Source organism: Oncorhynchus clarkii, chromosome 31, assembly GCF_045791955.1.
Source record: "Oncorhynchus clarkii lewisi isolate Uvic-CL-2024 chromosome 31, UVic_Ocla_1.0, whole genome shotgun sequence".
In the NCBI taxonomy this organism is placed as follows: domain Eukaryota; kingdom Metazoa; phylum Chordata; class Actinopteri; order Salmoniformes; family Salmonidae; genus Oncorhynchus; species Oncorhynchus clarkii.
The window spans coordinates 4,496,662-4,519,758 of record NC_092177.1 but is presented as its reverse complement, the minus strand read 5'-3'; the positions used below and the strand labels follow the sequence as shown (position 1 = coordinate 4,519,758).

General features: G+C 45.4%; 1 protein-coding gene across 3 annotated transcripts in view; it reads right to left on the bottom strand.

Moving 5' to 3' along the window:
- Positions 1–3,854: 3,854 nt before the first annotated feature.
- The window catches only part of LOC139390616 (catenin alpha-1), a 234,889-nt gene continuing 215,646 nt past the window's right edge, over positions 3,855–23,097 (bottom strand). For 2 of the 3 annotated variants that reach the window (XM_071137860.1, XM_071137863.1), the window contains 4 exons: positions 18,226–18,360; positions 6,216–6,245; positions 5,455–5,667; positions 3,855–4,902 (listed from right to left, as the gene is read on the bottom strand). In XM_071137860.1, the coding sequence (XP_070993961.1) occupies positions 4,825–4,902; positions 5,455–5,667; positions 6,216–6,245; positions 18,226–18,360 (456 nt within the window). In that variant the 3' untranslated portion in view covers positions 3,855–4,824. The remainder of the gene's footprint in view (positions 4,903–5,454; positions 5,668–6,215; positions 6,246–18,225; positions 18,361–23,097) is intronic. The other variant, XM_071137862.1, reaches the window with a different exon arrangement.

The window sequence follows — 23,097 nt, the reverse complement described above, 5'->3', positions numbered from 1 at the left end:
AAATAAAGGTCAAATAAAGGTGTAAAACATTTTTTTTTTTTTTAATCGGCGTCCAAAATGACGATTTCCGATTGTTATGAAAACTTGAAATCGGCCCTAATTAATCGGCCATTCCGATTAATCGGTCGACCTCTAGAATGTAGTGCACTACTTTTTTTGACCAGAGTCCTATGAGAATGTTACTATAACTCCTAATGCAAGTCCCAAATAATACTATTCCCTGGGGGGGTGGGGGGGTCCAATGTAGTGCACCATATACAGAATAGGGTGGACTTTGGGAGTCCGCTTCATTCTCTCATCACAAAATGAGATTGTTACGAGAAGAGTCCGTCTAAACCTAACTAAACTAAACTCTAAACTACACAGTCCAAATATCACACCACACAAGCCCAACGTTACGCTCAAAGAACCTAAAATAAAAATGAATCTGTCCATCTGTCGTAACCCTTCGTGACCTGCCTCTGTTGAGAAACAAGCTGAAGCATCGCAACATGAAGACCCAAAGTGGCCCTGGTTCAAAGAAATAAACCCACTGCACTACCCACCATCCTTGCATACTTTACTGAGCTATTATATGATCCCAAATGGCACCCTATTCCCTACAAAGCACACTATTTTTTTTTAACCAGGGTCCAGTAGTGCAATATAAAGTGAATAGGATGCCATTTGGGATAGGGAGTAGTCTACGCTGATGGAACCACAAGCTAACATCACAGCTAACACTTCCACATTGCCTTCACTGCTTTAACTAATTCATGGAAAAAAAGCTTCTCGCTAGTTCTCTCTTCATCTCTCTCTCCTCCCACCTCTCTTCTTCCTCCTTCTCTGGAGCAGAGCTAGGAGGAGGAATAATGATCCGACTATCTGGCTGCTTAGCCACTGGGCTGTGGCCCAAATGACAATCCCTATAAAGATCTGCTCAGAAGTAGTGCATATAGGGAAGAGGGTTTAGGGTGGCATTTAAGATGCACAGTGGTCTCATTGAGAGTCAATGGGGCCTGGAAGCCGTGGTGAACGAACCTCTTCAAGCCTCCACAGCCCTGTCTATCCCCCAGACCCCCTCCACAGCCTTGTCAGATCCCCAGACCCCCTCCACAGCCCTGTCTATTCCCCAGACCCCCTCCACAGCCCTGTCTATTCCCCAGACCCCCTCCACAGCCTTGTCAGATCCCAAGACCCCCTCCACAGCCCTGTCTATTCCCCAGACCCCCTCCACAGCCCTGTCTATTCCCCAGACCCCCTCCACAGCCCTGTCTGATCCACAGACCCCCTCCACAGCCCTGTCTATTCCCCAGACCCCCTCCACAGCCTTGTCAGATCCCCAGACCCCCTCCACAACCCTGTCTATTCCCCAGACCCCTCCACAGCCCTGTCTATTCCCCAGACCCCCTCCACAGCCTTGTCAGATCCCAAGACCCCCTCCACAGCCCTGTCTATTCCCCAGACCCCCTCCACAGCCCTGTCTATTCCCCAGACCCCCTCCACAGCCCTGTCTGATCCACAGACCCCCTCCACAGCCCTGTCTATTCCCCAGACCCCCTCCACAGCCTTGTCAGATCCCCAGACCCCCTCCACAACCCTGTCTATTCCCCAGACCCCCTCCACAGACCTGTCTATTCCCCAGACCCCCTCCACAGACCTGTCTGATCCCCAGACACCCTCCACAGCCCTGTCTATTCCCCAGACCCCCTCCACAGCCCTGTCTATTCCCCAGACCCCTCCACAGCCCTGTCTATTCCCCAGACCCCCTCCACAGCCCTGTCTATTCCCCAGACCCCCTCCACAGCCATGTCTATTCCCCAGACCCCCTCCACAGCCCTGTCTATTCCCCAGACCCCCTCCACAGCCCTGTCTATTCCCCAGACCCCCTCCACAGCCCTGTCTATTACCCAGACCCACTCCACAACCCTGTCTATTCCCCAGACCCCCTCCACAGCCCTGTCAGATCCCCAGACCCCTTCCACAGCCCTGTCTATTCCCCAGACCCCCTCCACAGCCCTGTCTATTCCCCAGACCCCTCCACAGCCCTGTCTATTCCCCAGACCCTCCACAGCCTTGTCAGATCCCCAGACCCCCTCCACAGCCCTGTCTATTCCCCAGACCCCCTCCACAGCCCTGTCTATTCCCCAGACCCCCTCCACAGCCCTGTCTGATCCACAGACCCCCTCCACAGCCCTGTCTATTCCCCAGACCCCCTCCACAGCCTTGTCAGATCCCCAGACCCCCTCCACAGCCCTGTCTATTCCCCAGACCCCCTCCACAGCCCTGTCTGATCCACAGACCCCCTCCACAGCCCTGTCTATTCCCCAGACCCCCTCCACAGCCCTGTCTATTCCCCAGACCCCCTCCACAGCCTTGTCAGATCCCCAGGCCCACTCCACAGCCCTGTCTATTCCCCAGACCCCCTCCACAGCCCTGTCTGATCCACAGACCCCCTCCACAGCCCTGTCTATTCCCCAGACCCCCTCCACAGCCTTGTCAGATCCCCAGACCCCCTCCACAGCCCTGTCTATTCCCCAGACCCCCTCCACAGCCCTGTCTGATCCACAGACCCCCTCCACAGCCCTGTCTATTCCCCAGACCCCCTCCACAGCCCTGTCTATTCCCCAGACCCCCTCCACAGCCTTGTCAGATCCCCAGGCCCACTCCACAGCCCTGTCTATTCCCCAGACCCCCTCCACAGCCCTGTCTATTCCCCAGACCCCCTCCACAGCCCTGTCTATTCCCCAGACCCCCTCCACAGCCCTGTCTATTCCCCAGACCCCCTCCACAGCCCTGTCTATTTCCCAGACCCCCTCCACAGCCCTGTCTGATCCCCAGACCCACTCCACAGCCCTGTCTATTCCCCAGACCCCCTCCACAGCCCTGTCTATTCCCCAGACCCCCTCCACAGCCCTGTCTATTCCCCAGACCCCCTCCACAGCCCTGTCTATTCCCCAGACCCCCTCCACAGCCCTGTCTATTTCCCAGACCCCCTCCACAGCCCTGTCTGATCCCCAGACCCACTCCACAGCCCTGTCTATTCCCCAGACTCCCTCCACAGCCCTGTCTATTCCCCAGACCCCCTCCACAGCCCTGTCTGATCCCCAGACCCCCTCCACAGCCCTGTCTATTCCCCAGACCCCCTCCACAGCCCTGTCTGATCCCCAGACCCCCTCCACAGCCCTGTCTATTCTCCAGACCCCCTCCACAGCCCTGTCTATTGCCCAGACCCCCTCCACAGCCTTTGATAGATCCCCAGACCCCCTCCACAGCCTTTGATAGACCCCCAGACTCCCTCCACAGCCCTGTCTGATCCCCAGACCCCCTCCACAGCCTTGTCAGATCCACAGACCCCCTCCACAGCCCTGTCTGATCCCCAGACCCCCCCCCCCCCCCACAGCCTCACTGTGACCTATCACACACAGAGTGTGTATGTCAGCTAATTTAATGAGTCTCACTGACTGACTGTGTGTGTGTGTGTGTGTGTGTGTGTGTGTGTGTGTGTGTGTAGCCCCCTAGGCTAGTGTTACGTATTAAACCAGAAGGCTGGGAGAGAATGATTCTCTTCTCTCTATTAGCTTTGGCTTGCTGCATCCAGTGAGGCACACAAGACCTCATTCAGATTACTGTTTATAACCTGGTTAACCACAGGGAGAAACAACAAGACCTCATTCAGATTACTGTTTATAACCTGGTTAACCACAGGGAGAAACAACAAGACCTCATTCAGATTACTGTTTATAACCTGGTTAACCACAGGGAGAAACAACAAGACATTCAGATTACTGTTTATAACCTGGTTAACCACAGGGGGAAATAAAACATTTATGACAATTCAGTTTATAATTAAGTATAAAGTGGTAACGACGCGATAATATCAAACTTTTATTAGATAAGCAGAGAATACATTGAGAATGAAAAAAAATTAATTTCTCTTTTATTTTATTATTTTTTTTAAATCAAAAAGTTAAAACTAAAACATTTATCAAAAAAAAACCTCCATGGGGAAAAGAAAGATACACATCCAAATGCTCTCCAGTTATTGCTTGAGTCAAGAGTAATAAAGTGATAGAGAGATGTGTTTGCATCGGGTGGAAAGGCCTTATCTGATCATCTGATCTGCACCTACACAATACCGTATCATATCATATACGACACATAGCGGAAATACCATCCCACACCCTCCCCACCATCCACGCAATCATAAAACATGGTAGAAAGATATTGTATAAAAATACACAGGGGATCTCGCGTCACAGGTTGGGGTCAGGGGGTTCAAATAAGAGGGTCAGGGGTCAAAATGATTCGTTTGAAGAGAATTCGATTTTACAATATCAATGAAATCCACCGTCCCATCTTATACCAACACTGGAATGAAATCAAATTAAATAGAAACGCCCTTTACTTGGTCTAGTTGCTGTCCCCACCCCCCCCACCCACCCACCCAAATCACCTTATTTTCCAGTAGAGAAGTTATACAGTAGGCTAGAGACTTATCAGAATGCAGTTGTTTGAATGAGAAAAAAAAAAAGAGACTAGGTAGAGAAAGAGTGAGCTTAAGGGCCTCTGTGTGTGTGTGTATAGTGTTCAACCTTAGCGAGCCTGCATAGCAACACCACATCAAACTAGACAGCTGACTAGGCCAGGGAAGGAAATAAGAAATGCATTCAACCCGCCCCTCCCGCCCCCCAAAAAATTGCACCCCTTTCTTTTTTGACTAGATCAAAAAAGAAGCTCCAACCGTCTACACATTACAGTTGATCTAGCCAGCTCCATCAGCATCTCAACCTTCTAGCTCCTCCACCTCTCACCACACTGACTGACTGACTGACTGCTCCATCTCTAGATGCTATCCATGGCTTTGAACTCGCTGAGGGCCTGGACAGGGTTGATGTGTTTCTTGTGGGATGACCTCTTGACCTAAGAGAAGAGACGATAACATTTTATTGTATGTTCTCACAGAAATGTGTCCTGCGTCATTAAATCCAGCAGCATAACACCCTGTATCTAACTGTTGGTTTTGCCTCTGAAGCTAAGCAGGGTTGGTCCTGGTCAGTCCCTGGATAGGAGAACAGATGCTGCTGCAAGTGGTGCTGGAAGGCCAATAGGAGGCACTCTTTCCTCTGGTCTAAAATAAAATATCCCAATGCCCCAGGGCAGTGATTGTGATTGACACTGGCCTGTGTAAGGTGCCGTCTTTCAGATGGGACATTAAACAGGTGTCTTGACTCTCTGTGGTCACTAAAGATCCCATGGCACTTATCGTAAGAGCAGGGGTGTTAACCCCGGTGTCCTGGCTAAATTCCCAATCTGGCCCTCATGGTCACTTAATCATCCCCAGCTTCTAATTGGCTCATTCATCCCCTTCTCTCCCCTGCAACTATTTCCCAGGTCGTTGATGAGAATATGTTCTCAGTCAATTTACCTGGGGGGGTGACCAGTTTAGTGGAGATTTAACATGATTCTCATTACCTTGTTGTTGGATCCATCTTCCTGTTTCTCTCTCTTGACCAGGGGTTTCTTCTCTGGGGCCTTCATCTTCCAGGAGATAGCAGGCATGTTGAGGGACTGCATGGCCATGGACTTTTGGTACTTAGTGGAGGCCACGTAGCTCGCCTTGACCGTGGACACCACCGTATTCATCAGGTTCTTAGCTGCCTGGATCAGAGACATGGCACTGTCCACCTGGTGGGAGAAGGGAGGGAGGGGAGAGAGAGAGAGAGGAGACAAGGTTAGCCAGTGCTTGAGGTAGAAGTTGTCCTCTTAAACCACAGCTCTAGGATCAGATAACCAACTATCTTCCCAGGATAACCTTGGGAACATTATACAGTATAACCATATAGATGCATCCCAAATGACCCCAAGGGGCCCTGGTGAAAAGTCGTGCACTATTATCGGCATTAGGGTGCCATTTGGGAGCACATTATATCTGACCCCAGATCAGCAGTTAGAGACAACCTGTATTTCCACCTGTAATGTTTCCCACCACCACCCTCACTGATCAGAGGGACACGGAGTTCATATGATCCTATGTGTCTGGCTTTAGCCAATGTCTCAGGCTACATCCCCAATGGCCTCCTATTCCCTATATAGTGCACTACTTTTGATTAAGGCACATAGGTCAAGAAGGCCTAAGGCTCTGGGTCAAAAGTAGCGCAACTATAATAGGGCATAGGTTGGTGTTTGGGCTGCAGCCCGAGTGTTACTGTACTGTATCTGAAGGTTGGGAATACCTGGCTCTCTAGGAATGCTTGGGAAACCTCCTGTAAAAGGGAAAAGGGAGAGAGGGAACTTGAACGTTAATAGTTGGAACTGTAGAAGTCAAGTGCAACATGATGGAGCCTCGGGGTAAAGGCTTCAGAGCAGGACAAGGCCGCAGCCGGGTGACTGTTGTACATCCAGCAGATTGACCATGTGGTGAACAGGGTATAACTGTATAACATCCAGCAGATTGACCATGTGGGGAACAGGGTATAACTGAATAACATCCAGCAGATTGACCATGTGGGGAACAGGGTATAACTGAATAACATCCAGCAGATTGACCATGTGGTGAACAGGGTATAACTGAATAACATGCAGCAGATTGACCATGTGGGGAACAGGGTATAACTGAATAACATCCAGCAGATTGACCATGTGGGGAACAGGGTATAACTGAATAACATGCAGCAGATTGACCATGTGGGGAACAGGGTATACTGAAAATGAGTCCAGAGCAGTACCAGGGTTGTGCTCCAAATGGAACCTATTCCATACATATTTTGCCCTCAGAATGGCCTCAAAAATCGGGGAACGGACTCTACAAGGTGCAGAGGCATAAAAATGGCCAACATCCTGAGGTATTCCTTTAAGCCAGTAATTAAACTACTGGGAGAAGGGACGGTATTTTGGGACACTAGTCTCTTAACAAGAAAACAGGAAAAATTAAAAAAAAGAGAAGGGAAGCCTTTATATAAAATCTGTCCAAAATGACACCCTCATTTTCTATTTAGTGCACTACTTTTAACCAGAGCCCTATGAGCCCCGGTCAAAAACTAGTGCACTAAGCAGAGAATAGGGTGTCATTTGGGACTTTTATATAATACTGTTATTATTTCTTTCATCTTATTTATTTATTCTGCATCAAACACCGGCTGTAAATCATTAGTTAATGGGAAGCTATTTCTTGGGTTATTAGGTTTAAATTCAGCTATTCAATGAGGCCAGGAAAGATTAAATTACAGTTTTGCTTTGAAATTGACAAAAGCAACCTGTGGATAAATTCAGAGCAAATTTTTAACTGAAAAGGAGGATGAAATGTGTGTTTTAAAAAAGAAAGTACGACTCACTAAAGAGTAAAATACATTTGTTCAGTTTGGTTGGGTTAAGACTTCTCATATCAAGGAAGGAAATCTAGGTGAAAATATTACCTTCGTTATTAAATGTTGAGTTGTTTAAAAAAAAAGGTCAGTCTGTCTACTTTAACGCACCGACACGAATGGCACCCTATTTCCTATGTAGTGCACTACTTTAGACCAGAGCCCTATTCCCTATATGGTGCACTACTTTAGACCAGAGCCCTATTCCCTATATGGTGCACTACTTTAGACCAGAGCCCTATTCCCTATATGGTGCACTACTTTAGACATGAGCCCTATTCCCTATATGGTGCACTACTTTAGACCAGAGCCCTATTCCTTATATAGTGCACTACTTTAGACCAGAGACCTATTCCCTATATAGTACACTACTTTAGACCAGGGCCCTATTCCCTATATAGTGCACTACTTTAGACCAGAGCCCTATTCCCTATGTAGTGCACTACTTTAGACCAGAGCCCTATTCCCTATGTAGTGCACTACTTTAGACCAGAGCCCTATTCCCTATATGGTGCACTACTTTAGACCAGAGCCCGATTCCCTATATAGTGCACTACTTTAGACCAGAGCCCTATTCCCTATATAGTACACTACTTTAGACCAGGGCCCTATTCCCTATATAGTGCACTACTTTAGACCAGGGCCCTATTCCCTATGTAGTACACTACTTTAGATCAGGGCCCTATTCCCTATGTAGTACACTACTTTAGACCAGGGCCCTATTCCCTATATAGTACACTACTTTAGACCAGGGCCCTATTCCCTATGTAGTACACTACTTTAGACCAGGGCCCTATTCCCTATGTAGTACACTGCTTTAGACCAGGGCCCTATTCCCTATGTAGTACATTACTTTAGACCAGGGCCCTATTCCCTATATAGTACACTACTTTAGACCAGGGCCCTATTCCCTATGTAGTACACTACTTTAGACCAGAGCCCTATTCCCTATGTAGTACACTGCTTTAGACCAGGGCCCTATTCCTTATGTAGTACACTACTTTAGACCAGGGCCCTATTCCCTATGTAGTACACTACTTTAGACCAGGGCCCTATTCCCTATGTAGTACACTGCTTTAGACCAGAGCCCTATTCCCTATATAGTGCATTACTTTAGACCAGGGCCCTATTCCCTATGTAGTACACTGCTTTAGACCAGGGCCCTATTCCCTATGTAGTACACTACTTTAGACCAGGGCCCTATTCCCTATGTAGTACACTACTTTAGACCAGGGCCCTATTCCCTATACAGTGCACTACTATAGACCAGAGCCCTATTCCCTATATAGTGCACTACTTTAGACCAGGGCCCTATTCCCTATAGTGCACTACTTTAGACCAGAGTCCTATTCCCTATATAGAGCACTACTTTAGACCAGGGCCCTATTCCCTATATAGTACACTACTTTAGACCAGGGCCCTATTCCCTATGTAGTACACTGCTTTAGACCAGGGCCCTATTCCCTATGTAGTACACTGCTTTAGACCAGGGCCCTATTCCCTATATAGTGCATTACTTTAGACCAGGGCCCTATTCCCTATGTAGTACACTGCTTTAGACCAGGGCCCTATTCCCTATGTAGTACACTACTTTAGACCAGGGCCCTATTCCCTATGTAGTACACTACTTTAGACCAGGGCCCTATTCCCTATGTAGTACACTGCTTTAGACCAGGGCCCTATTCCCTATGTAGTACACTACTTTAGAACAGGGCCCTATTCCCTATGTAGTACACTGCTTTAGACCAGGGCCCTATTCCCTATGTAGTACACTACTTTAGACCAGGGCCCTATTCCCTATGTAGTACACTGCTTTAGACCAGGGCCCTATTCCCTATATAGTGCACTACTTTAGACCAGGGCCCTATTCCCTATGTAGTACACTGCTTTAGACCAGGGCCCTATTCCCTATGTAGTACACTGCTTTAGACCAGGGCCCTATTCCCTATGTAGTACACTGCTTTAGACCAGGGCCCTATTCCCTATATAGTGCACTACTTTAGACCAGGGCCCTATTCCCTATGTAGTACACTGCTTTAGACCAGGGCCCTATTCCCTATGTAGTACACTACTTTAGACCAGGGCCCTATTCCCTATGTAGTACACTGCTTTAGACCAGGGCCCTATTCCCTATATAGTGCACTACTTTAGACCAGGGCCCTATTCCCTATGTAGTACACTGCTTTAGACCAGGGCCCTATTCCCTATGTAGTACACTACTTTAGACCAGGGCCCTATTCCCTATGTAGTACACTACTTTAGACCAGGGCCCTATTCCCTATGTAGTACACTGCTTTAGACCAGGGCCCTATTCCCTATGTAGTACACTACTTTAGACAAGGGCCCTATTCCCTATGTAGTACACTGCTTTAGACCAGGGCCCTATTCCCTATATAGTGCACTACTTTAGACCAGGGCCCTATTCCCTATGTAGTACACTGCTTTAGACCAGGGCCCTATTCCCTATGTAGTACACTGCTTTAGACCAGGGCCCTATTCCCTATGTAGTACACTGCTTTAGACCAGGGCCCTATTCCCTATATAGTGCACTACTTTAGACCAGGGCCCTATTCCCTATGTAGTACACTGCTTTAGACCAGGGCCCTATTCCCTATGTAGTACACTACTTTAGACCAGGGCCCTATTCCCTATGTAGTACACTGCTTTAGACCAGGGCCCTATTCCCTATATAGTGCACTACTTTAGACCAGGGCCCTATTCCCTATGTAGTACACTGCTTTAGACCAGGGCCCTATTCCCTATGTAGTACACTACTTTAGACCAGGGCCCTATTCCCTATGTAGTACACTGCTTTAGACCAGGGCCCTATTCCCTATATAGTGCACTACTTTAGACCAGGGCCCTATTCCCTATGTAGTACACTGCTTTAGACCAGGGCCCTATTCCCTATGTAGTACACTACTTTAGACCAGGGCCCTATTCCCTATGTAGTACACTGCTTTAGACCAGGGCCCTATTCCCTATATAGTGCACTACTTTAGACCAGGGCCCTATTCCCTATGTAGTACATTACTTTAGACCAGGGCCCTATGTAGTACACTACTTTAGACCAGGGCCCTATTCCCTATGTAGTACACTACTTTAGACCAGGGCCCTATTCCCTATGTAGTACATTACTTTAGACCAGGGCCCTATTCCCTATGTAGTACATTACTTTAGACCAGGGCTCTATTCCCTATGTAGTACACTACTTTAGACCACAGAGTATGGGCTCTGGTCAAAAGAGGGGCACTATATACGAAATAGGGTGCCATTTGTAACATTCCTAGGTTACTATGAGGTAACAGAATGTAGATGAACCCCTAGGTTACTATGAGGTAACAGAATGTAGATGAACCTCTAGGTTACTATGAGGTAACAGAATGTAGATGAACCCCTAGGTTACTATGAGCTAACAGAATGTAGATGAACCCCTCGGTTACTATGAGGTAACAGAGTGTAGATGAACCCCATGGTTACTATGAGGTAACAGAATGTAGATGAACCCCTAGGTTACTATGAGGTAACAGAATGTAGATGAACCTCTAGGTTACTATGAGGTAACAGAATGTAGATGAACCCCTAGGTTACTATGAGGTAACAGAATGTAGATGAACCCCATGGTTACTATGAGGTAACAGAATGTAGATGAACCCCTAGGTTACTATGAGGTAACAGAATGTAGATGAACCTCTAGGTTACTATGAGGTAACAGAATGTAGATGAACCCCATGGTTACTATGAGGTAACAGAATGTAGATGAACCCCTAGGTCACTATGAGGTAACAGAATGTAGATGAACCTCTAGGTTACTATGAGGTAACAGAATGTAGATGAACCCCATGGTTACTATGAGGTAACAGAATGTAGATGAACCCCATGGTTACTATGAGGTAACAGAATGTAGATGAACCCCTCGGTTACTATGAGGTAACAGAATGTAGATGAACCCCATGGTTACTATGAGGTAACAGAATGTAGATGAACCCCTAGGTTACTATGAGGTAACAGAATGTAGATTAACCTCTAGGTTACTATGAGGTAACAGAATGTAGATGAACCCCATGGTTACTATGAGGTAACAGAATGTAGATGAACCCCTAGGTTACTATGAGGTAACAGAATGTAGATGAACCTCTAGGTTACTATGAGGTAACAGAATGTAGATGAACCCCATGGTTACTATGAGGTAACAGAATGTAGATGAACCCCTAGGTTACTATGAGGTAACATAATGTAGATGAACCTCTAGGTTACTATGAGGTAACAGAATGTAGATGAACCCCTAGGTTACTATGAGGTAACAGAATGTAGACGAACCTCTAGGTTACTATGAGGTAACAGAATGTAGATGAACCTCTAGGTTACTATGAGGTAACAGAATGTAGATGAACCCCATGGTTACTATGAGGTAACAGAATGTAGATGAACCCCTAGGTTACTATGAGGTAACAGAATGTAGATGAACCCCTAGCTTACTATGAGGTAACAGAATGTAGATGAACCCCTAGGTTACTATGAGGTAACAGAATGTAGATGAACCTCTAGGTTACTATGAGGTAACAGAATGTAGATGAACCCCTAGGTTACTATGAGGTAACAGAATGTAGATGAACCTCTAGGTTACTATGAGGTAACAGAATATAGATGAACCTCATGGTTACTATGAGGTAACAGAATGTAGATGAACCCCTAGGTTACTATGAGGTAACAGAATGTAGATGAACCTCTAGGTTACTATGAGGTAACAGAATGTAGATGAACCCCATGGTTACTATGAGGTAACAGAATGTAGATGAACCTCTAGGTTACTATGAGGTAACAGAATGTAGATGAACCCCTAGCTTACTATGAGGTAACAGAATGTAGATGAACCTCTAGGTTACTATGAGGTAACAGAATGTAGATGAACCCCTAGGTTACTATGAGGTAACAGAATGTAGATGAACCTCTAGGTTACTATGAGGTAACAGAATGTAGATGAACCCCATGGTTACTATGAGGTAACAGAATGTAGATGAACCCCTAGGTTACTATGAGGTAACAGAATGTAGATGAACTTCTAGGTTACTATGAGGTAACAGAATGTAGATGAACCTCTAGGTTACTATGAGGTAACAGAATGTAGATGAACCTCTAGGTTACTATGAGGTAACAGAATGTAGATGAACCTCTAGGTTACTATGAGGTAACAGAATGTAGATGAACCCCATGGTTACTATGAGGTAACAGAATGTAGATGAACCTCTAGGTTACTATGAGGTAACAGAATGTAGATGAACCTCTAGGTTACTATGAGGTAACAGAATGTAGATGAACCTCTAGGTTACTATGAGGTAACAGAATGTAGATGAACCCCATGGTTACTATGAGGTAACAGAATGTAGATGAACCCCATGGTTACTATGAGGTAACAGAATGTAGATGAACCCCTAGGTTACTATGAGGTAACAGAATGTAGATGAACCTCTAGGTTACTATGAGGTAACAGAATGTAGATGAACCCCTCGGTTACTATGAGGTAACAGAATGTAGATGAACCCCTTGGTTACTATGAGGTAACAGAATGTAGATGAACCCCATGGTTACTATGAGGTAACAGAATGTAGATGAACCTCTAGGTTACTATGAGGTAACAGAATGTAGATGAACCTCTAGGTTACTATGAGGTAACAGAATGTAGATGAACCCCATGGTTACTATGAGGTAACAGAATGTAGATGAACCTCTAGGTTACTATGAGGTAACAGAATGTAGATGAACCTCTAGGTTACTATGAGGTAACAGAATGTAGATGAACCCCATGGTTACTATGAGGTAACAGAATGTAGATGAACCTCTAGGTTACTATGAGGTAACAGAATGTAGATGAACCTCTAGGTTACTATGAGGTAACAGAATGTAGATGAACCTCTAGGTTACTATGAGGTAACAGAATGTAGATGAACCTCTAGGTTACTATGAGGTAACAGAATGTAGATGAACCCCATGGTTACTATGAGGTAACAGAATGTAGATGAACCCCATGGTTACTATGAGGTAACAGAATGTAGATGAACCCCATGGTTACTATGAGGTAACAGAGTGTAGATGAACCTCTAGGTTACTATGAGGTAACAGAATGTAGATGAACCTCTAGGTTACTATGAGGTAACAGAATGTAGATGAACCCCATGGTTACTATGAGGTAACAGAATGTAGATGAACCCCATGGTTACTATGAGGTAACAGAGTGTAGATGAACCTCTAGGTTACTATGAGGTAACAGAATGTAGATGAACCTCTAGGTTACTATGAGGTAACAGAATGTAGATGAACCCCATGGTTACTATGAGGTAACAGAATGTAGATGAACCCCATGGTTACTATGAGGTAACAGAGTGTAGATGAACCTCTAGGTTACTATGAGGTAACAGAATGTAGATGAACCCCATGTTTACTATGAGGTAACAGAATGTAGATGAACCCCATGGTTACTATGAGGTAACAGAATGTAGATGAACCCCATGGTTACTATGAGGTAACAGAATGTAGATGAACCCCATGGTTACTATGAGGTAACAGAATGTAGATGAACCCCTAGGTTACTATGAGGTAACAGAATGTAGATGAACCCCATGGTTACTATGAGGTAACAGAATGTAGATGAACCCCTAGGTTACTATGAGGTAACAGAATGTAGATGAACCCCTAGGTTACTATGAGGTAACAGAATGTAGATGAACCCCTAGGTTACTATGAGGTAACAGAATGTAGATGAACCCCTAGGTTACTATGAGGTAACAGAATGTAGATGAACCCCTCGGTTACTATGAGGTAACAGAATGTAGATGAACCCCATGTTTACTATGAGGTAACAGAATGTAGATGAACCCCATGGTTACTATGAGGTAACAGAATGTAGATGAACCCCTAGGTTACTATGAGGTAACAGAATGTAGATGAACCCCTAGGTTACTATGAGGTAACAGAATGTAGATGAACCCCATGGTTACTATGAGGTAACAGAATGTAGATGAACCTCTAGGTTACTATGAGGTAACAGAATGTAGATGAACCCCTAGGTTACTATGAGGTAACAGAATGTAGATGAACCCCATGGTTACTATGAGGTAACAGAATGTAGATGAACCCCTCGGTTACTATGAGGTAACAGAATGTAGATGAACCCCTAGGTTACTATGAGGTAACAGAATGTAGATGAACCCCATGGTTACTATGAGGTAACAGAATGTAGATGAACCCCTCGGTTACTATGAGGTAACAGAATGTAGATGAACCCCTAGGTTACTATGAGGTAACAGAATGTAGATGAACCCCTAGGTTACTATGAGGTAACAGAATGTAGATGAACCCCTAGGTTACTATGAGGTAACAGAATGTAGATGAACCTCTAGGTTACTATGAGGTAACAGAATGTAGATGAACCCCTAGGTTACTATGAGGTAACAGAATGTAGATGAACCCCTAGGTTACTATGAGGTAACAGAATGTAGATGAACCCCATGGTTACTATGAGGTAACAGAATGTAGATGAACCCCATGGTTACTATGAGGTAACAGAATGTAGATGAACCCCTAGGTTACTATGAGGTAACAGAATGTAGATGAACACCTAGGTTCCTTAGAGGTAACAGAATGTAGATGAACCCCATGGTTACTATGAGGTAACAGAATGTAGATGAACCCCTAGGTTACTATGAGGTAACAGAATGTAGATGAACCCCTAGGTTACTATGAGGTAACAGAATGTAGATGAACCTCTAGGTTACTATGAGGTAACAGAATGTAGATGAACCCCTAGGTTACTATGAGGTAACAGAATGTAGATGAACCCCTAGGTTACTATGAGGTAACAGAATGTAGATGAACCCCATGGTTACTATGAGGTAACAGAATGTAGATGAACCCCATGGTTACTATGAGGTAACAGAATGTAGATGAACCCCTAGGTTACTATGAGGTAACAGAATGTAGATGAACACCTAGGTTCCTTAGAGGTAACAGAATGTAGATGAACCCCATGGTTACTATGAGGTAACAGAATGTAGATGAACCCCTAGGTTACTATGAGGTAACAGAATGTAGATGAACCCCATGGTTACTATGAGGTAACAGAATGTAGATGAACCTCTAGGTTACTATGAGGTAACAGAATGTAGATGAACCTCTAGGTTACTATGAGGTAACAGAATGTAGATGAACCCCATGGTTACTATGAGGTTACTAAAAGCTAGACTAATGTAGATGAAGTTAGATGTTTTGTATTGGAGCACATCTACATGGTAGGTTTTCTAACGTGATAATCATTTTTAAAATTAATGTATCGGTTTCCACTTAATTTACAGTGTTATTTATTGATAATTTGGTACCAGGTAGTTAGCAATTTGGCCGAATTAATTACAATAATGGGTTTCCCATTTCCCAGGCTAACAAGGCAGATCAAGGCGTTTCCCATTTCCCAGGCTAACAAGGCAGATCAATGTGTTTCCCATTTCCCAGGCTAACAGGGCAGATCAAAGCATTACCCATTTCCCAGGCTAACAAGGCAGATCAATGCGTTTCCCATTTCCCAGGCTAACAGGGCAGATCAAAGCATTACCCATTTCCCAGGCTAACAAGGCAGATCAATGCGTTTCCCATTTCCCAGGCTAACAAGGCAGATCAGTGGTAGCCATTTCTTATCATTCAGCGTTAATTCTCACACATAGTTCTCTAAAACAGATGGAACAGTAGAGAGAAGAGAAGGCCAGGTGTGAGTCAGAAGAGCCCTGGGTGAGATTTGAACCCATGCCGACTGGTATGCGTGTACCGCGGTCAGCGGCTCTAGAAGCAGGACACAGCATGTAGTGTTAGTAACACAGTGTAAAGCTAGACTACACAGCATGTATAGTGTTATTAACACAGTGTAAAGCTAGACTACACAGTAGGACACAGCATGTAGTGTTCTTAACAGTTGGCCACATGTATGTATAGTGTAAGTAACAATAAATAATTTTTAAAAATTAAAAGCTGAAATGTCTTGAGTCAATAAGTATTCAACCCCTTTGTTATGACAAGCCAAAATAAGTTCAGGAGTAAAAATGTGCTTAACTCACATAATAAGTTGCATGGACTCACTCTGTGTGCAATAATAGTGTTTAACAACTACTTCATCCGTGTACACCCTAGACATACAATTATCTGTAAGGTCCCTCAGTCGAGCAGTGAATATCAAACAGATTCAACCAAAGACCACCGAGGTTTTCCAAGGCCTCAAAGAAGGGCACTCATTGGTAGATGGGTAAAAATGAGGAAAAAGCAGACCTTGAATATCCCTTTGAGCATGGTGAAGTTATTAATTCTACTTTGGATGGTGTATCAATGCACCCAGTGACTATAAAGATACAGGCATCAAACCCAACTCAGCTGCCGGAGAGGAAGGAAACCACTCAGGAATTTCACCATGAGGCCAATAATGACTAAAACAGTTAGAGTAACAGTCCCGAGCAGTGCAGCAGTTTAAAGCACTGAATCTCAGTGTTGCAGTGCCATCAAAGCCTGGTACTCGTATCACAACCAGCAGTGACCGGGAGTCCGATAGATAGCACAATTGGCCCAGTGTCGTCCAGGTTAGGGGAGGGTTTGGCCGGGGGCGCTTTACTTGGCTCATCGCGCTCTAGTGACTCCTTGTGACGGGTCTGCAAGCTGACTTGGTCGTCAGTTGATCTGTGTCTCCTACCGTCCAGGTTAATCGGGCACCTGCAAGCTGACTTGGTCGTCAGTTGATCTGTGTTTCCTAGCATCCAGGTTAATTGGGCAACCGGCAAGCTGACTTGGTCGTCAGTTGATCTGTGTTTCCTAGCGTTCAATCGAGTGGGTGTTAGGGGAGGGTTTGGCCGGGGGCGCTTTACTTGGCTCATCGCGCTCTAGTGACTCCTTGTGACGGGTCTGCAAGCTGACTTGGTCGTCAGTTGATCTGTGTCTCCTACCGTCCAGGTTAATCGGGCACCTGCAAGCTGACTTGGTCGTCAGTTGATCTGTGTTTCCTAGCATCCAGGTTAATTGGGCAACCGGCAAGCTGACTTGGTCGTCAGTTGATCTGTGTTTCCTAGCGTTCAATCGAGTGGGTGTTAAGACACATGACTGGACCTTCACCTCTCCCGATCCCGTTGGGGAGTTACAGCGATGAGACAAGATTGTAAATGAATATCACGAAATTGGGGAGTAAAGGGAGGTACAAAATATAAATATATAAAAAAATAAAATAAAAAAAAACAGTTAAGAGGTTAATGGCTGTGATAGGAGAAAACCGAGGCTGAATCAGAAAATATTCCAAAACATGCATCCTGTTTGCAGGAAGGCACTAAAGTAAAACTGCAAAAACAAAATTGACAAAGAAATTAACTTTATGTCCTGAAAACCTAGTGTAATGTTTAGGGCAAATCCAATAGAGTTCCACTTCATATTTCCAAGAATGGTGGTGGCTGCATCATGTTATGGGTATGCTCATCATCATTAAGGATTGGGGAGTTGTTTAGGATGAAAATAAACAATAGATTTAAGCACAGGCAGTCTGCATTCCAACAAACACTTCCTTTCAGCAGGACAACAACCTAAAACACAAGGCCAAATATACACTGTTGCTTACCAAGACGATATTGAATGTTCAGTGGCCTAGTTATAGTTTTGACTTAAATTGGCTTGACAATCTATGGCAAGATCTGAAAATGGCTGTAAAGCAATGATCAACAAGCAACTTTACAGAGCTCGAAGGATTTAAAAAATAATAATGTGCAAATAATGTACAATCCAGATGTGCAAAACTCTTAAGAGACTTACCTGGCTCTAACCACTAGACTACACATGTACAGTGTTAGTAACAAAGCACATCAGTTCTTACCCCAGAGACCACGAGCTCTCCTCCCAGGTTCTGGACCTCTGCTTTGACCTTACTACAGATGTTGAGCTGATGGCAGTACAGAGCAATACGCTGCAGGTAGGCCAACAGGTCCTGCTTACAGGCTGAGTCTGGACACTGGAGAGACCAAGAGAGAGAGAGAGATGGGGTTAGACTAGGACATACAGGCTGAGTCTGGACACTGGAGAGACCGAGAGAGAGAGAGAGAGAGAGAGAGAGAGACAGAGAGAGAGAGACGGGGTTAGACTAGGACATAAAGGCAGTCTGGACACTGGAGAGACCGAGAGAGAGAGACGGGGTTAGACTAGGGCCAGACTCAGTGAGCATAGCCTTGCTATTGAGAAAGGCCGCCGTAGGCAGACATGGCTCTCAAGAGAAGACAGGCTATGTGCTCACTGCCCACAAAATGAGGTGGAAACTGAGCTGCACTTCCTAACCTCCTGCCCAATGTATGACCATATTAGAGATACATATTTCCCTCAGATTACACAGATCCACAAAGAATTCGAAAACAAATCCAATTTTGATAAACTCCCAAATCTACTGGGTGAAATTCCACAGTGTGCCATCACAGCAGCAATATTTGTGACCTGTTGCCACGAGAAAAGGGCAACCAGTGAAGAACACATACCATTGTAAATACAACCCATATTTATGCTTTTTTATTTTATTTTGTGTCCTTTAACCATTTGTACATTGTTAAAACACTGTATATATATATATAATATGACATTTGTAATGTCTTTACTGTTTTGAAACCTCTATGTGTAATGTTTACTGTTAATTTTTGTTGTTTTTCACTTTATATATTCACTTTGTATGTTGTCTACCTCACTTGCATTGGCAATGTTAACACATGTTTCCCATGCCAATAAAGCCCTTGAATTGAATTGAAATTGAATTGACAGAGAGAGAGAGAGAGAGAGGGTTAGACTAGGGCATAAAGGCAGTCTGGACACTGGAGAGACAGACAGAGAGAGACAGAGAGAGACAGCGAGAGAGACAGAGAGAGACAGCGAGAGAGAGAGAGACAGACAGAGAGACAGAGAGAGAGAGAGAGAGAGAGAGAGAGACGGGGTTAGACTAGGACATAAAGGCAGTCTGGACACTGGAGAGACAGACAGAGACAGACAGACAGAGAGAGAGAGAGAGAGAGAGAGAGACAGACAGAGACAGACAGAGACGGGGTTAGACTAGGACATAAAGGCAGTCTGGACACTGGAGAGACCGAGAGAGACAGACAGAGACGGGGTTAGACTAGGACATAAACGTGGACTGGGACATGTTTCGTATTGCGTCAGACAACAACATTGACGAATACGCTGATTCGGTGTGCGAGTTCATTAGAACGTGCGTTGAAGATGTCGTTCCCATAGCAACGATTAAAACATTCAACATTCCCTAACCAGAAACCGTGGATTGATGGCAGCATTCGCGTGAAACTGAAAGCGCAAACCACTGCTTTTAATCAGGGCAAGGTGTCTGGTAACATGACCGAATACAAACAGTGCAGCTTTTCCCTCCGCAAGGCTATCAAACAAGCTAAGCGTCAGTACAGAGACAAAGTAGAATCTCAATTCAACGGCTCAGACACAAGAGGCATGTGGCAGGGTCTACAGTCAATCACGGACTACAGGAAGAAATCCAGCCCAGTCACGGACCAGGATGTCCTGCTCCCAGGCAGACTAAATAACTTTTTTGCCCGCTTTGAGGACAATACAGTGCCACTGACACGGCCTGCAACGAAAACATGCGGTCTCTCCTTCACTGCAGCCGAGGTGAGTAAGACATTTAAACGTGTTAACCCTCGCAAGGCTGCAGGCCCAGACGGCATCCCCAGCCGCGCCCTCAGAGCATGCGCAGACCAGCTGGCCGGTGTGTTTACGGACATATTCAATCAATCCCTATACCAGTCTGCTGTTCCCACATGCTTCAAGAGGGCCACCATTGTTCCTGTTCCCAAGAAAGCTAAGGTAACTGAGCTAAACGACTACCGCCCCATAGCACTCACTTCCGTCATCATGAAGTGCTTTGAGAGACTAGTCAAGGACCATATCACCTCCATCCTACCCGACACCCTAGACCCACTCCAATTTGTTTACCGCCCAAATAGGTCCACAGACGATGCAATCTCAACCACACTGCACACTGCCCTAACCCATCTGGACAAGAGGAATACCTATGTGAGAATACTGTTCATCGACTACAGCTCGGCATTCAACACCATAGTACCCTCCAAGCTCGTCATCAAGCTCGAGACCCTGGGTCTCGACCCCGCCCTGTGCAACTGGGTACTGGACTTCCTGACGGGCCGCCCCCAGGTGGTGAGGGTAGGCAACAACATCTCCCCGCTGATCCTCAACACTGGGGCCCCACAAGGGTGCGTTCTGAGCCCTCTCCTGTACTCCCTGTTCACCCACGACTGCGTGGCCACGCACGCCTCCAACTCAATCATCAAGTTTGCGGACGACACAACAGTGGTAGGCTTGATTACCAACAACGACGAGACGGCCTACAGGGAGGAGGTGAGGGCCCTCGGAGTGTGGTGTCAGGAAAATAACCTCACACTAAACGTCAACAAAACTAAGGAGATGATTGTGGACTTCAACTGCAACTGCTCCGCCCTCAACCGTAAGGCTCTCCAGAGAGTAGTGAGGTCTGCACAACGCATCACCGGGGGCAAACTACCTGCCCTCCAGGACACCTACACCACCCGATGTCACAGGAAGGCCATAAAGATCATCAAGGACATCAACCACCCGAGCCACTGCCTGTTCACCCCGCTATCATCCAGCAGGCGAGGTCAGTACAGGTGCATCAAAGCTGGGACCGAGAGACTGAAAAACAGCTTCTATCTCAAGGCCATCAGACTGTTAAACAGCCACCACTAACATTGAGTGGCTGCTGCCAACACACTGACACTGACTCAACTCCAGCCACTTTAATAATGGGAATTGATGGGAAATGATGTAAATATATCACTAGCCACTTTAAACAATGCTACCTTATATAATGTTACTTACCCTACATTATTCATCTCATATGCATACGTATATACTGTACTCTATATCATCGACTGTATCCTTATGTAATACATGTATCACTAGCCACTTTAACTATGCCACTTTGTTTACATACTCATCTCATATGTATATACTGTACTCGATACCATCTACTGTATCTGCCTATGCTGCTCTGTACCATCACTCATTCATATATTCTTATGCACATATTCTTTATCCCCTTACACTGTGTACAAGACAGTAGTTTTGGAATTGTTAGTTAGATTACTTGTTATTACTGCATTGTCGGAACTAGAAGCACAAGCATTTCGCTACACTCGCATTAACATCTGCTAACCATGTGTATGTGACAAATAAAATTTGATTTGATGATTGATTTGATTTGATTTAAAGGCAGTCTGGACAGGGCACATAATGGAAGGTAAATGCAGTATGTTAATACGTCTCCAGATACCCCAGTCATCAGTCAGCACAGACAGAGCGGCAGAGTATTGGTAGTGGTGGTGGCAGTGATAGTAATGGTTGTAGTGGTAATGGTAGTGGCAGCGATAGTAATGGTTGTAGTGGTAATGGTAGTGGCACTGATAGTAATGGTTGTAGTGGTAATGGTAGTGGCAGCGATAGTAATGGTTGTAGTGGTAATGGTAGTGGCAGCGATAGTAATGGTTGTAGTGGTAATGGTAGTGGCAGCGATAGTAATGGTTGTAGTGGTAATGGTGGTGGCAGTGATAGTAATGGTTGTAGAGGTAATGGTAGTGGCAGTAATAGTAATGGTTGTAGTGGTAATGGTAGTGGCAGCGATAGTAATGGTTGTAGTGGTAATGGTAGTGGCAGCGATAGTAATGGTTGTAGTGGTAATGGTAGTGGCAGCGATAGTAATGGTTGTAGTGGTAATGGTAGTGGCAGCGATAGTAATGGTTGTAGTGGTAATGGTGGTGGCAGTGATAGTAATGGTTGTAGTAGTAATGATGGTGGCAGTGATAGTAATGGTTGTAGTGGTAATGGTAGTGGCAGTGATAGTAATGGTTGTAGTGGTAATGGTGGTTGTAGTGGTAATGGTGGTGGTGGTAATGGTAGTGGTGGTGGCAGTGATAGTAATGGTTGTAGTGGTAATGGTAGTGGTGGTGGTAAAGGTAGTGGCAGTAATAGTAATGGTTGTAGTGGTAATGGTAGTGGCAGTAATAGTAATGGTTGTAGTGGTAATGGTAGTGGCAGTGATAGTAATGGTTGTAGTGGTAATGGTGATGGCAGTGATAGTAATGGTTGTAGTGGTAATGGTGGTGGCAGTGATAATAATGGTTGTAGTGGTAATGGTAGTGGTGGTGGTAAAGTTAGTGGTGGTGGCAGTAATAGTAATGGTTGTAGCGGTAATGGTAGTAGTGGTGGTTGTAGTGGTGATGGTGGTAGTTGTGGCAGTGATAGTAATGGTAGTAGTGGTGGTTGTAGTGGTGATGGTGGTAGTTGTGGCAGTGATAGTAATGGTAGTAGTGGTGGTTGTAGTGGTGATGGTGGTAGTTGTGGCAGTGATAGTAATGGTAGTAGTGGTGGTTGTAGTGGTGATGGTGGTAGTTGTGGCGATGATAGTGGTGGCAGCGATGATGAGTGTGGTGGTGGTAAAGGTGATGATGGTGGTGATGATGATCGTTGTGATAGTGTTAGTAGTGGTGATAGTGATGATGGTGATAGTGGTGGCGGCGATAGTGGTGATGATGTTAGTGGTGGTGTTGTGTATAGTGGTGATGGTGGTGGTGATGATAGATGTGATAGTGGTGATGATGATAGATGTGATAGTAGTGATGGTGGTGATGATAGATGTGATAGTAGTGATGGT